Here is a 15,230-nt window from a genome sequence, read left to right as displayed (position 1 = left end):
CATGAATCGTCTGTCTGCCCTGACGTTGATTGCTATTAGTTCCTATGTGCAATGCCAACGGCCACAAAACCGTTTAGACACGGGATGAGAACTTCTCGCAAAAGTGGAAGTTTCAAGGAAACGGCTAAGCGTTTCTCCTGAGGTGACCTCAGACGCCTTGGAAAATATGACTGCACGACGGCCCCCCCGGCGAGAAGACAGCAGGGTGGAAAGCGGAGCCTCTTCTTTCTTGGCTTCTTCAGCTTGAGAGTGCCAAACCAGGGGCACGTTTGCATCGGGGGAGGGGGGCTTCCAGCAATGGAAAAAGGAAACCGGGCGCACGTGAGGACGACCCGCAGTGCGTTCAAAAGCGTGTAGCCTCAAATATGCAAAGTGGACTTTTTGCTCCGTGCAACACTGCTGACGTATACAAACATTTGCCATTCAGAATCGATTATTCAAATAATCGAATACAATTTTGTCCCTGATTACTGATCGATAATCATTTGTATCCTTTAGTGACTAAAAAGAGGTCAACAAGAGTTTTGTCGGTTTATCTAAGCGACGGAAAGTAAACAAAATGTTTCCAGTTTGCACTTGGACTTCAGCGTACTAACTAACCTGGCGAGGCTTCAAACATTGGCAGATGTTGCTGCCATGACAGAAAAAGTCGGGTGGCGCGGCGGCAGCGGCGACCGCAGCGTTGGGGTGGGGTGGGGGGTGTTCTCCCACTTTTTTCTTTTTTTTCCTTCTTGCTGCTGAGACAAGGGGGGATGCTGTTCTCAACTCTGCGCTGACTCGGGTTGCATCCCTCACTTGTGTGTCGCCCAAAGTGTGCTGCTGCTGCTGCTGAGCTTCAAACGAGGACCGAAGCCTCTCTGACGCTGACGGATAAGGTAGGGCGATGACCCCTTTGGCTTTTTTTCACTTTGTGGCAGTCTGATGAGTTGGCTTTCTTTGACAAATTCGAGAAGCAAACTAACTGCAACTCTCAACAATATTACCAGATGAAGAATCTTTTACATCCCAAACCGAGACGTTGGTTTTGAGCTCATTTGGTAGACGCAAGAAGGAAATAATAAGCAATGACAGTCATCGGGTGGCTGCTTGCGGTGCGACTCGTGTTCAGAGTCAGAATGCATCAAAGTCGACAAGAGCGGCTTTTGAGGCGGGAGACCAAGGTTGAAGTGTTGAACTGCTTTACAGTCACGTTTGATTTGATTCCTTCTCGCGGCTTTCTTTCTTATGACAATAAAAATGTTGACGGAACACAAGACAAAATCCACATGAAGCTAGTCTGCACTAAGTCTTCTGAAAGTATCTCCTGGCGTGGTCCTTGCTCCATCAGGAATGACAAATGTTATGTTGGTTAAAGCCCCCAAGTTCCTCGGAAGTCATTGACTCAGAAATGCAGATTTTCGTAAAGTTTAGAGTAAACCGAAAGAAAATATCGGTTCTCCATTTTCCGTCCTTTTGTTTACTTTCCGATGGTTTGGGGCAGGTGTTTTATGATTTGATCAAAGAATGGCCTGAAAGATGAATGAACACAAGTGCTCTCGGGGTTAGACTTGCCGAGTTCCAAGTTTGGACCTTTTAACTCCGACGAGATCCGCTCATCAAAGACCGGACAGCCACGCTGGTGCTGTTTTGATGGGATGGGATCCTGATCAGATGTTGCTGAACTGCTGTTCTTTGTTTCGACCAAAATGATTTTTCTGGCAATATCAGTCTTGTTGAAGGTTCTGAATAGATGCTGGCTGGTTTTTGAGTCTCTTTTTGGATGATTTTTATAGCCAAGTCTTAAAAGTTAACACAATGCAAGGCTAACAAAAGTAACTGTAGACTCTTTTGGATCCGATTTTTCCATAAATACTGAAGCTGTTAAAGTTCTGAGGAACGCCGGTCTGCATGAACTCCACAGAAGACTACAGTCTGTTTAATGCAACAGCAGTCGTCGGCAGCGCATATTTGTGGCCAGTCGGCGGCCGAGCAGAGAATCCATCTAGATTAGCGCAGGCGCGGCAAGCAGACAATGTCGGCCTCTCAGCGGGCAGCGTGAGGCTTTCATGGAGGGAAGCCGTATAAATCAACCCAAAGGCCAATAGGTAGGAGCCTGGCAAAACATTTGCCTTGGCCCGGACCGCGTCCTCCCACCTGGGGTTCTTAGACGACCGCGCAAACAACGACATTCTTGCTCCAAAGCATCACTTTTGACTTTTCGTGTCGAACCTGGAATTGTAATATTCAAATGAAACACGGCTCAAGCTACTAACCAGTCGTCATAAAGCAAATAACCGACCTGCGCCAAGGTTAACAAAAGCGGAGGGGGCGTGGGGGAGGAGGATGGGGGGGTGGAGTTAGGGTTATTGGTTTGTCCGACCGCATTCAGCAGATTCTGCCTGACACGAACAAGTCGGCAGTTGGTGGTGGATTGGTCGATTGGCTTTCGATTGTTGGTGTGTGAGATCGTTTTTATCGGTTCAAAAAACATGGCAAGAAGATGATTGCTAGATTGATTGTTTGCCACTCTCTGCTCTCATTTGCCGCGTTGGTTCCTTGTAGCAAAGCTCCCACAAGCTACGAGACGACGGCGTTTCGGCCCAACATGAGGGCGGTCCTTCTGTTCTGTATGCTGACGCTGGGCAGCAGCCACTACTACCAGCACGTTGACGTCATGGACATCATGAGAAGCCACGACGTCATGATGGCTGATTCCGGGGACGACGACGACAACTACGACGATCGTTACGACAGCTGCCCGATGAGCTGCCACTGCTCGCCCAGAGTGGTGCAGTGCTCTGATCAAGGTAAGAATCCTGGCCTGGTCACATGACATCACTTCAAAATGCATGAATGGAAGTTACTGGAGACACCCCCAAGTGGGACGAGAAGTCTAACCGGCCTAGAGCAGACCGCTAAATCATACGGGGCACTCGCGACATGATGTGATTGCATCGGCAGGTTTGATCAGCGTGCCGACCAAGATTCCAAGTGACATCTTGATGATCGACCTCCAAAACAACGATATCACCCAGATCAAGGAAAACGACTTCAAAGGCCTGGACAAGCTTTACGTGAGAGCAACACACAACACGTAGGAAAGACGTCAAATGGACGGCAAGATGTTTGAGTATTTGTTGGATTTGAGGTCCTCTTTGTCCTCACCCACATCGTCGGCGTCCAGTTTAAGGTGGACATGACCATTTCCTGACTGGCAAGACAATTTGGCACGCTAGTAGAATGTCTTCCCCGCATCAGGAGAAGGAAAAAACTTGCCTGACTCGTAAGGGCGCAAAAATGGGGGGAAACAAAACCGTCTGAAAAGCTGAAATGTTCAGGAGAGCCGCAAAGTGAGTCACATTTCGTGCAGGAAAACACCTGGTAACATTTCAGCTTGGAGTCACGTCGATGCTATCAGCCCCGCACGTCTTGTGTTTGTGGAGTGACTCGAGTAATTAGCCGTTCCTCTCGTTTTCCCGCTTCCGAAAACAAACCACCGTGTCGAGACATGATCGGCGTTTTCCCCTTCTGGTGTTTTCCTCGGAGTCGGCCAAAAACTGACTGGTTTCAACCGCCGCGGCTACGCATCTGACATGAGCCGATCTGGGGGCTCGGGGGGGGCAATGGATTTCTTTGCGATTGTCCGACGCCCGTTGTTTTCTCTCGCTCCAGGGCCTGTTCCTGATCAACAACCGCATCTCCAAGATCCACCCGCAGGCCTTCAAGAACATGAACCGCCTGCGCCTGCTCTACCTCTCCTACAATTTCCTGACCGAGATCCCGGCCAACCTGCCGCCCAACGTCATCGAGCTGCGCTTCCACGAAAACAAAATCAACAAGATCCAGAAGGATGCCTTCAAAGGCCTCAAGAAGCTGCACGTGCTCGGTACGGACCCGCATCCAAAGCGACCAGTCATTAGCAGCCGCCCAAGCAACTTTTACTTCCGTCATCTGCTGCTCTGATAGCTCACTTAAGCGGTCAAGTCGTTCTTTGCAGCGGATGCGAACGACCGATACGTCGGGCAAGTACATGTTCTTGTGTCCGAACGCGGTATTTCAGGTGGAAGCAACCTATCGTTTACTGCTGATCACTGAAGAGAAGGAAAAGGTAGAAAGAAGAGCGTCTCCTCTAATAACTCCAATCTGTCAAACTGCAAAGCAACTCAGAAAATGAAGAACTCGCTTGGGCTCCGTTGACTGCAGAAGGCCGCAGAATTTTTCCGGGTCATCTGAGGCCTCGTATTGAGTGTCTGTGCATTTCGTACGACAACTCAGGCTTGGACGAGAGTCCCAAAAATGCCTGGGCTCATAATTCACTAGAGAGTTTTTCCGAAGGCTTTTTGCAGGATGCTTTGTTTTCAGTTGAGACGATAAATTGAGAAAAAAGTATAAGCATGAAATGGAAATGATGAGTGAGATTTTACCAGACGTGTGCGGAAACATCAAAAGCAGATGCGCTCTGTCATTTTTTTATTGCAGCGGCATACGATCGTGCCGAGCATCAAGGCCAGCTCATAAATCGAGTGGCCCAGAAAGAGCTAAGAAGACGATTAGGAAGACGATTACGAATCAAAGAGAATCGCATGTAGGATGGTCGTAACTACAGGAAAACACGCCGACTATGACATCCAACGTCTTCCGAAGACAGGAAAGCCGCGACAAGTCACACGTTCGCGGACTGACGTGATGGATTTTTGCAGATTCATTGGTGGACCAAAGCACCGAATTATCTTCGGTGCCAATTTGAAACTCTGTGCTCTTTTGGAATAAAGGGACGGAAATTTCAAAGTGAGATTTTATCTGTTGAAAAGACCATTCATCTCGTCTTTGGTTGCAATTGTGAAGACCAATGAAAGGCTTCACTTTTTTTTTGGGGGGGGGGTGAAATGCGTTCTAATGACTCGCTTGTGGCTTGTTGCGCCAAAACAGAACTGGGCGCCAACCCGCTGGCCAACACCGGCATCGAGCTGGGGGCCTTCAACGGGCTGGCCACGCTCTACGTGGGGATGTCCGAGAGCAGGCTCACGGCCGTGCCCAAAGGTGCCGCCGCTGTCGTCAATTCCAACTCACAAGCGCTTGACTTACACTGACCTGGCTATGTTGTTGTCCCCGCCCCGCCCCTCCCCTTTCAGACCTGCCCTCCTCCATCACAGAGCTCAACCTGGAGTACAACAAGATCTTTAAGGTGGAGGTGGAAGACTTCATCAGATATAAAAATCTGCAGAGGTGAACACTTTTTGGTCTCATACAATAAACAAAGGCTCGTACTAAAAGCAAATACAAGACAAATACCAAATTACACTCATGACCTCTCAGTTCAATAAATTTCCCCCATAGCAAGGATGCAAAAAACATAAATAATCATGGGAATCTTTACGGTAGAGGCATTTGTAATTAAATCAATATAATTTGCAATTATTTAAAGATTTTTTAATTTTGGTGACGGCTGGCAGGCTGAGCCTGTCCTTCAACCAGATCCGCTTTGTGGAGAACGGCACTCTGGCCCACACCCCTAACATCCGCGAGATCCACCTGGACAACAACAGCCTGAAAAAGGTCCCGCCGGGTCTCAGCTCGCTGCGCTACCTCCAGGTCAGACACCTGACACACACACACACACTTACGCTGAGCCACGACAGACTCGAAAAGACAAGCAAGTGTAAAAGTCTTAATATTGCGGAACTTGGCGCCAACAAGGACATGGAACTTTCCAGTATGTCAGCTGCACAAAACTGCACTCGTCTTTTTTCCCCGTTCAGGGATGAATTTCACTCAGACACATTTTAATGATTGGAATCATTTTTCCCAAAACGTCCGTCTGTCTGTCTGTGCAGGCGATTTACCTCCACGCAAACAAAATTAGCAACGTGGGCATGAACGACTTCTGCCCCCTGCGATTTGGCGAGAAAAAGAACTTGTACAACGGCATCAGTCTGTTTGCCAACCCCGTCAAGTACTGGGACATCCACCCTGCCACCTTCCGATGCGTGGGTGGACGACGGGGCGTTCAGCTCGGGAACTTCCGCAAGTGACCGACGGCCGTCAAAGAGGGGAGAGCCGCAAATGATCATCAAAATCTCATAATCACAGATGAAACGGATTTGAACATTTCACATCTTCACTAGAAGTACACACACACACACATATGGTTTTATGTCATATTGGTATGAATGGAAGCCACGAGGCCCCTGTACAGGACGGCTTGGGGGAAGGGGGAGGGGGGGTTAGCAACATTAGCGCCTCCCATGGACCACAACATGTTAAAGCATCTACTGCTTTACAGGAGCAAGAAGATTGCATCGTTCTAAATAACCATTACGTTGACTCAGCAGCCTTCCCCGGACCAACAAACAGAATTTTCTGTCTAGATCTCAGTTTTTTTTTTTCTTTCCTGTTTTTCTTTGATGTCATTGTGTTGTCGAAAGCATTTGTTTTGATTAAGTGTTCTCACGGCAGGATATTGGCTAGATTCAGTGCAATAAGAATCATTTTGTCTTAAAAGGTTTTATACAGATGTGGAGTCATTTAGCAGATGTTGCGAAAACATTATGAGAAAATGGTCACAAATATCTCCAGGTTGAGCTCAAACGAGATTTGCATGAAATGGAACATTCTCGGCATGTATTGTCATATGTCCGCTCCTCTAATGGTGCTATATTTATTGAGTATGTCTTCAAATAAACCTAGAATTCCTCCCCAATCTTGCGCACTGTGGTCATTGATCCTGCCTGTGGAGGGGGCGGGGGAGTCCATTATGAGGACAGAGTAGATATGAAATGGAAAAGTTTCAAGTTTGGACATAGTGCTGAAGTAATGCCGCCCTCTGCTGGTCACACTCCTAAATGTCATCACTGTAGCTCAATCGCCGTGTTTTTGTTGCTGTCTTTGAAATAAAGTAAAGATAAAGGTCAACTTGGAAATCAAATAAAATGCCCAAGGCTGTCTGTCTGTCTGTCTGCATGATGGATTAAGGAAGGTATGAAAACAAAACAGCACCAAACAGCTGTTATGTCTGAATTCACCAGTAGATGTCAGTGCACACTCAAACTTCTGGTTCGTCAGGTCAGTCTGAGATTTCTAGGCTTCTGGGGCTGGGGAGGTGGGGCGTCTACCGGATTGTATTTGCTGGGCTCTTTATATTATTGATATTTATGATAAGCAACAAATAAAACTGTATTTAAAATGATGGCACGAGTTTGGATTCCCCTAATATACATACACACCAATACTTATAAGGTAATTGTCAACTAACGATTTACGGTACAAATAAATCTGATGCAATGTAAACTCAAGGCCAACGACTGTTAGCTGCGATGTTCAGACCTGACGTCTCAGCCTGCTTGCAGTTCCACTCGAGTAGGCGAGGTGGCAGTAGCGTGCGTTTCTGACCGTTAGCCATTGGCAAAATAAATCACAGTAACGACGATGTTTCTGAGGACTTTAGAAGCTTAAGTTTTCAATTCCAGGTTAATCCCCTGCAATGCAAACACAAACTAATGGAATGTTCCGACGCCACGTTTCACCTCTCTGGTCCTGTAGGTGGCGCTTTTCAAACTCTGGCTAACTGTCCAAGCAAATCAAAGACAAGATGCTCGAGATGCTTTCATCTTAATCTTTCGACTTCTTTCTTTCTGCCTTTTGTGTGCTTGGAATGCTAACGCTAACCACCAAAGACTTTTTCAAAAAAGTACAAGACAACCGCTACGAATACGGTCAGTCCACCCGTAGACCACAAATTCCTCCGACAGCCAGTTGGGAGTCTGGAATTGTAGCTCACCTCACGAGCAGGCTTAAAATTGCCCCCCACCGATTCGGAAGCGAATGTACCCAGAATCGGGCGGGGTACAAAGGTGGCTAACCTTCGCTGTTGTTAGCGATTTGCCAGGCCCGGCCGGCCGGCCGTGAGTGAGATGAATACTTGCTAAGTGCGTGCTTTCGGAAAGCGAAGAGGCGAGCTGCAGGAAACATATGGAAAAGATCTAGCACTTGGCCAGACCCCCTCCTGCCACGTTTCACAGCGCACACACACACACAAATCAATGCACGTGGATGTGAGAGCACGCACACACACAATCATGTTAAAGAGAAGACATGTTTGTAACTCAACGCCCTCAGAGAGGTAAACAAAGTCAAAAGAGCTCGACTGGCAGGATGAGTCGCAATCAAACAACTGACTGATGTGGTTTTTGGACCTTTCCTGACTTAGGTCTGAAGGGAGTGGGGGGGGGAGGGGGGTTATCTTTGGTGGTGCGCCCCTACTTTAGTCTTCCTCCATCGATCTCCACAGGTTTGGACTAAGGAAGTGAAATTGTTTCGGCTCCAAGACTAGCGGTCGGCACCATTCTAGCGTGCGATGCAAAATGGGGCAAAATTGTGGCTTCGGGAGGGCTCAGGATTTTTGGAGATCTGCCATGAGGTAAAGACGTCTTTCTCAGGCAACGTGAAAGGGGCTTCAGAGTCTGGAAGGAGCCGCGAAGGCGTCCGATGTCGGAGCGTAATGCCGGCTTGATTGAGAGCAGATTCCTGAAGCTGGCTGGAAAACCTGCACTCCAATAATCCTTTTCCCAAAAGACCAGGGAGAAAAAGATTCTATCACAGATTTACGGCTCTTCCCAAAAGATCCACGAAAAAGCTACTACCGGCGGTACAGTCCTTAGAAGGTCTTCAAAAGCTCATCCAAATGATTACTTTCCAAGGCGCGACCTTTTGGAAATACAACATAACCCACTCGACCTCGCAAAGACCAGCGTGGCTGACCCGCCTCAAGCAGGGGTCACCAACTCCAGTCCTCGAAGGCTCCCTCCTATCCAGCCTGTTTAAGGCCCAGCCTAACGACACGCGCCCGATTCAAATGATCAGCTTGTTTGCAAGCTTTGTAAAAGCCTGAGGACATTCCTGATGATTTGAATCGGGTGTGTTGCGGTGGAGATGCATCTAAAACAGGCTGGACAGCAGGGGACCCTCGAGGACCGGACTTGGGCCGAAGGAAACTCATCAAAACACGCAGTGGATTTGAAAGCATCTCAAAATGCCGTGAATTCTTTTTCTGGTCGCTCGAAACCAGAGCAGGCCTCGTTCATTCGTGTTCCTCACGTGTGGAGTTCTTGGAAGTTCCCATGTTAATGCAATTAGGTTTGTTTTAAGAGGATACCATGCTTGCAAATTTTTCTCCCGGCGCTAATTGTGACGAGGAGAACACCGTCTGGAGAAAATCATTTCTTTTTTGGGGGGCTTTTTTTTTTTTTGACTCCATGAATGGTTTGTTTGTCTCTGTCGATTTCAATCGAGTCAAACTATGTTGATATTGTGCCGACTTAGGGCCGGACGATGATGGAAAAACAAAAGTAGTACTTTGCCATGATTGCGGTGCCAAGGAGCTATGTTGAAGTGAGTTAACGAGCTTAATTTATGCTACTATTTTAAAGCGATTTAAAGAGTGGCCTTTAGACAAACGTGGTGCTTTGGCGCCATCTTCTACCCACTCTAGGTATTTTGCATGCCAAACAATTTCGGCTGCTAATCGAATGCCTGAAAGGGTTTTAGTTTTATGGCGCAGCTGAACTCGTTTGTACAAAGCACGTTGTGGACGTCCCTCCGCATTTACACAGCCTGATTTGATTATTTGCCGCACGTTTTGGTCGGGAAAAAAAATATATATATAGTTGAATATTACATTTCTGCGTAACGAGCAATAATGAAAGCTATCAACTGAAGAGCGAAACGTTCCAGTCAGCGAGGTTGCGTCGACATCTGCTTTCGATCGTGTCGGTTGGATGTTTTTGAGTTACGACTACATCTGAGTCCATCTCAAGTCAGTCTCCTCCGTCAAGCCACACGTGAGATTTATTAGCCGCGTAGGCTCACGTCTTGTCGGCACGGTCGGGCATCTGGTGAGTCATGCGGCGCACTTGCTCTGGCGCCAAGCGCCAAGCGTTGGCATCTGTCAAATCTGGTGTCTACGAAAAGCCCAACTTCACTCGGCCACATCTGCTCTGAAACGATCTGAGGGCGGGAAGCCTTTTCGAAACACACCATCCTTCAGTACTACCACAAAAAAAACAAAAAAAAACAATGTCAAAGCAACTGTCCACATCGGTAAATTGCACAAATGCACAAATTCCATTCCACAATAGCCTCCCAACTAAGTGGAGCAAACCTTCTCCACCCTCGTTATTGTTTTGCTCCATGTGATTGCAGCTGTTTTAGCACTTTCCCCCCCAAATCCTCCAAGAGCGAATTCCAAGACGGAACGCCGCAGTTTGAACAGAGTCCCAGCATAAGGAAAAGCCATCGCCGGTGCCGATGGGAAGAGCAAATTGTTTTTTCCCGCGTGGCTTCGCTCGCTTGTAAAATATCGACGGCGATACGGAACAGAGTCACTCAGTTGATTGACCTGGTAGACGAGCAGCAAACGCTTTGGCGTGGACGATTTATTTCCGTGTCATGTTATGAACGAGAGGGATGGAGACGACGTTTTGCAAGAAGATGGAGCAAGTTCCCGCCCACATTAGAACGGCTAGCAGCAGATAGCCCAATGCTAACGTGCGACACGCGGCTATATTTGGAAGTGTGTGAAGGCCGAAGTAGCTTGAGTTTTTCTACTCGGCACAAATGTCCTAAGTTGATTCGTTGTACAGTAAATGATCAAATAATTAAAAACAACAATTTTATACTTGCATTAAAAGAAATTATAAATATTGGGTTAATTCTTTGCAATCCAAATACCGTATTTTCCCGAGTATAAGTCGCAGTTTTTTTTCATGGTTCGGCCATTTTTAGCATTGAAATAAGACTGAAAAAGTGGAAATCGTCTTACATTCGGGGTCATGTCTGTTCTTGGTTGTCACATAAGGTTCCCCCAAAATGCGACTTGTACTCCGGTGCAACATATATGTTTTTTTGTCTTCTTTATTATACATTTTATGGCTGGTGCGACTTGTATTTCGGAGCGTTTTATAGTCGGGAAAATACGCTAAATAGAAATCAATAAATAATTTGACAGTTTGCACTGATTTAGACCCCAAGCTTGATTTACACAAAAAAAAGGGAGACTGAATCTGGCAAAGCAGTCTGGGAAAACTTTCCAGTGGAAGAAACGCGGTGTTCTAAATGAGAGCATGCCGAGTGTATTTCACAGCTGTTGACTTGCGGCTGCGTTTGGACCGAGTTCAGACTTTGGCAAAGAAAAAAGACCTGACGGGCTTCCCCACACTTTTTTTTTTTTGCACGTCGGTGCTTCTTCTTCTTCTTGACAAGTCGCGTCGAAAGGAAAAATTAGAGCTTCAAGAGAAAGCATGCGAGCCTTGCAGGCCTCACGAGGAGAAAGGAAAGGAACACGAGCCTCCACACGCGCAGGTGCGTTGGCAATTCCGAGCACCTTTTAACTTTTAGGACTGGCCAGGAGGCCCGAGAAAAGCAAACCACCCACCCCCCCTACGGTTCTCAACATCGGCATTTAAAGCGCTGTTGTTGTTTTCCCTCTTTTTTTTCCAGGTCAAAGTTTGCAGCAAAAAAAAATAGGAAATCTTAGCTACATTTGGCATAATTTGGATGGTTAAACGTTTCACAAAATTAGCTGGAAAGTAAATCAAGTCTACATCATAAATACATTTTATTTTTAAAAATGTTACAATTATTTTCCATTTCCAATTTCACAGATCACCTGCAATATTGCCACGGACCAGTAGAGTGCCGCAGACCACAAGTTGAAAATCTCTATGCTAAGTTGTTGTTTCACTGGATGACCGTGCGCCCTCCAGTGGATAAGAATAGTAACAACAATGCGGTTATTGCGCAGATTGGAGCCCCTCGACAAGCCGTTCGATTTGACAGCCTGGCCCGGCCCAGCCCCATTTGGATGTTGCACAGTTTAAAATGAAAGTTTTACACCCTGGAAGCAATTCTTTCTATTTGCATGACGTGCTGTGCTTCTTGGAGGAATGAGACGCGGTTAGGAAAGGGTTAAAAAAAAGTGTGTGTGTGTTTGGGGGGGGGTCTGCTTTTTTAGCGCGCCGCTTGAGCCTTTAAATAGCGTCATTGGACACAGGCCGCCAAGGGGGCTCGAAGTGCAGCGCATCTGCTGGCATGGCGAGCAGCGTGAGGGAGCTCGTACTGACGTGCATGCTGCTGGTGCCGTGGCTGGCCGCCGGAGCACCAGGACGGCAGCAAAGCAGCTTCTTCGGCAGCCATTTGACATTGACGCGGACCAGGGTAAGAACTTCCTTCTGTTCCTTCTGTCTAAACGATCCCAAACCGGGCGAGATGGAGAGTGTAAAGAGGCTGAATAATGACTTGAGTTCGGGAAAGCGGCTGCCCCAATTCTGTGTGGCCACGAAAGTTGCAGAAGGACTGTTTTAAGTGGTATCGTCCGATGTCAGCGAGTTACATTTTGATTATTAGTTGATTTCCCCTCGTGTGCGCTAAGACTTTAAATATTCCTGTTCCAAGGTATAAAATGTCCCGCACTGGGGAGACTTGACACCCAGCACACAAAGCCTCATTCCACCACACGCGGCGAAGCAAAAGTAAACATTTGTCTGCGGCCGAAATGCAGCACAAATTTTCCAACATAATCTTGAGTCGGGACCAGTTGCTTCTGGCAACAGATGGAGCAAACGGGCCAAAAAAAGCCTAGGTGCATTTTCCCATCTGTCGTTCCCGAAACACTAAATCAATTTGGTCACGGCTGCAGAGGGAAACACTGACAAGTTCCATTTCTTGCACAGCGATACCTTTTTGATTTTGCAGCTAGCTTTTGTTATTGCCGTCATGGGATGAAAAAGCTGAAAAAGTGCTGAAACTTGACACCTCCATCAAAACCAGGTCTGAGGGTCACAGGCCAGGCCAAGTAAGCGGAAAGGCTGGAAACTGAGAGTGAAATGGGCTGGATGAATGAGCAGAAGATTTTGTTTTGAAGGCAAAACGATGCTCAGGAGCCTTTGCGTCACCAACACGACATGATAATGCCGCCGTCATTGTTGTTGTAAACGTGAGGCCACATGAGAAGTGGGACGAGAAAGATATCCATCGCACCGAATGGAATCAGAGAACAACTCCGACGCAAAACGGCCTTTACTGTTTCATCGCAAATATCTGCTTTTAATCGGCAAAATGCTGAAAAATCGGCAGACTGATGGGTAATGATTGAAAACAAATAGATAGCTTGAAGAAGTTTCAATTCTTGCAAAGACCAACTTGATTCTCATAATTGGGTTTGGTTGATTCCACAGAGAGCGCCGCCTTTGGCAGACGAAGCGGACGATAGCCCTGTCCCAGCAGGGGGCGACGCATTGGGTAAGCCAAAGAAAAAAACAATTTGCAAATCTTTGACACGAGATTCCGCTGGCAACAATTGCTTCTGTCTTTTGACCTCCCTCCGACATGTTACAGACCTGCCCACTTGCCTGCTGTGCGTCTGCCTCACCGGCTCGGTGTACTGCGAGGAGGTGACCCCGGACATGACCGCCGTGCCCACCCTGCCCAAGGAGACAGCCTACCTCTACGCCCGCTTTAACAAAATCCACAAGATCCGCACCGGGGACTTTGCCGACATCGGTACGTGGTGTCACCAACAACGGAAGAGCAAAAGTGCCTGGCGCCGAGGCCATTACGACAGTAGGCAAAGAGAATTGAGCCGCTCTTCTCTTTTCTTTTCACCGCGCGACAGTAACGCTCAAGAGGATCGACCTGACGGCCAACCTGATCTCGGAGATCGAGGACGGGGCTTTCGCCAATCTGCCGCTACTGGAGGAACTGTCGCTGGCGGACAACAGGCTGGTCAGGCTTCCGGCGCTGCCCGCCAAGCTGACGTCGTTCAACGCCAACAACAACCTCCTCAAGACCAAGGGTGTCAAAGCCACCGCCTTCAAGGTACACGCGGGACACGACGCGCGCTCGGCCGTGCCCGAGAGCAAACGGCTTAAATGGTCCTTTTCCAAACCTGACAGAAACTGACGAGTCTGGCCAACTTGTACCTGGCTAACAACCAGATCGAGGCAGTCCCGCTGATCCCGGAGAACCTTCGGACCTTACATCTACAGGTACGTTACCATTCTGAGCCACTCCGTTTAGAATCAAACCCTTGCTTCATCAAAAATTCAGCCCACAAAAAGTCTCAAGCAGCCATGACTTGAAGAAGGAAGAAAAAAAAAAAACGACATCTTGCCATCTCAGGAAAACATTACTGAAAGTCCTTTTCCAATCGTGGTGCCGCTTTTGGAGCAGACGCCCCCAAATACGCCATGGGGTCGTTTTTGCGGGGATGTTCATTCCTGACACGGTCTTCCCTCTCTCCACCAGAACAACAACATCACAGACATCAACATTAACACCTTCTGCAAGTCCGACGACACCTACTACCTTAGACCCAGCCTCAGCGAAGTCCGTCTGGACGGAAATCCCCTGGTCCTGTCCAAGTACCCTGACAGCTTCATGTGTATGAAAGTACTGCCGATCGGAAGGTACCGGTGAACATAGAAGAAGGCGAGAATTTTGTTCTTTGGGGCACACTGACTGAAATATTCTGGATGTGGGGAGGGGGCTGGCCTTCTGCATTACAAGTGAGGCGCGGGACAGTCACAGTCGAATTATAAGTTGTTTTCAAAGCGCCCGCTGGGGAATATCAATTATTCGAAGCAGCGTGGCCAGTATCCAACTGGGACAACAGGTGATTAGCGTGAACTTTGAGTAGCGCCTAACTTATTGGACAGCAGAACCGTTGATGATGATTAAAAGCCACAGGGAAGATTTAAAGATCCCCTCGAATCGTCATTCTGGCGTTGAATCCAAAATGATGCGCAGGCAATAATTCGGCCTTACCAATAAATCAAGAATGAGCGTGGCGGCGGCTTTACAGCCCTCTGTCGCTTTGCCGCCTTTCTAACATTAATTTATTAACTCAACTTGAATTTAAGTATGGAAGCATTTATCATCATTTATTGAATCCATGTATGAAATGTAGCCCCTGCAGTAAGAAGACAAATGCTTACCAATGTACAGTGCTTGTACAGCGATATCAAGGTATGGCTTAAGGTGTTTGAATAAAGTGGATTTTTTTTTTTTTTTAAATGTGTTTGGAATTATTGTTGGTGAAGAAGAAACCTGTGCAACTGTTTTTCAACAGTTAGCATGGCAGGCTAACTGTTTGCATTCAAAGCATCCGCCTCGCTTTCATTCAAATCCGTTGCGACGTTGTCGAGAAAAGCACACGGCGCATCTCGCACATTCCGTACCAGAACTGCACGACAACGCGA

The 15,230-nt window shown here is 47.5% G+C and overlaps 3 protein-coding genes across 6 annotated transcripts in view; 2 read left to right on the top strand and 1 right to left on the bottom strand.

Annotated features, from left to right (window-relative positions):
• Positions 1-15,230, bottom strand: part of cenpp (centromere protein P) — a 28,698-nt gene that overhangs the window by 9,770 nt on the left and 3,698 nt on the right. The gene's annotated exons all lie outside the window — the stretch shown is intronic.
• aspn (asporin (LRR class 1)) lies at positions 726-6,679 on the top strand. Of its 3 annotated transcripts, none has more exons than XM_049732533.1 (8): positions 726-875; positions 2,542-2,786; positions 2,941-3,053; positions 3,652-3,865; positions 4,909-5,019; positions 5,112-5,205; positions 5,433-5,571; positions 5,814-6,679. In XM_049732533.1, exons 2-8 carry the CDS (start codon positions 2,585-2,587, stop codon positions 6,009-6,011), a joined length of 1,071 nt encoding a protein of 356 aa, XP_049588490.1. In that variant the 5' UTR covers positions 726-875; positions 2,542-2,584; the 3' UTR covers positions 6,012-6,679. The 3 variants fall into 3 exon arrangements, with proteins under 3 accessions (XP_049588490.1, XP_049588491.1, XP_068508534.1); XM_049732534.2 differs by having other exon boundaries at positions 754-875; positions 2,547-2,786; XM_068652433.1 differs by lacking the exon at positions 726-875 and adding an exon at positions 2,368-2,435.
• ogna (osteoglycin, paralog a) lies at positions 12,006-15,045 on the top strand. The gene is made up of 6 exons (XM_049732538.1): positions 12,006-12,189; positions 13,209-13,272; positions 13,369-13,533; positions 13,646-13,848; positions 13,926-14,018; positions 14,278-15,045. The coding sequence occupies exons 1-6, from the start codon at positions 12,064-12,066 to the stop codon at positions 14,446-14,448; spliced, it is 822 nt and encodes a 273-aa protein (XP_049588495.1). The 5' UTR covers positions 12,006-12,063; the 3' UTR covers positions 14,449-15,045.

Source organism: Syngnathus scovelli, chromosome 11 (assembly GCF_024217435.2).
Source record: "Syngnathus scovelli strain Florida chromosome 11, RoL_Ssco_1.2, whole genome shotgun sequence".
NCBI classification, from domain to species: domain Eukaryota; kingdom Metazoa; phylum Chordata; class Actinopteri; order Syngnathiformes; family Syngnathidae; genus Syngnathus; species Syngnathus scovelli.
This window is presented reverse-complemented; position numbering and strand designations above follow the sequence as displayed.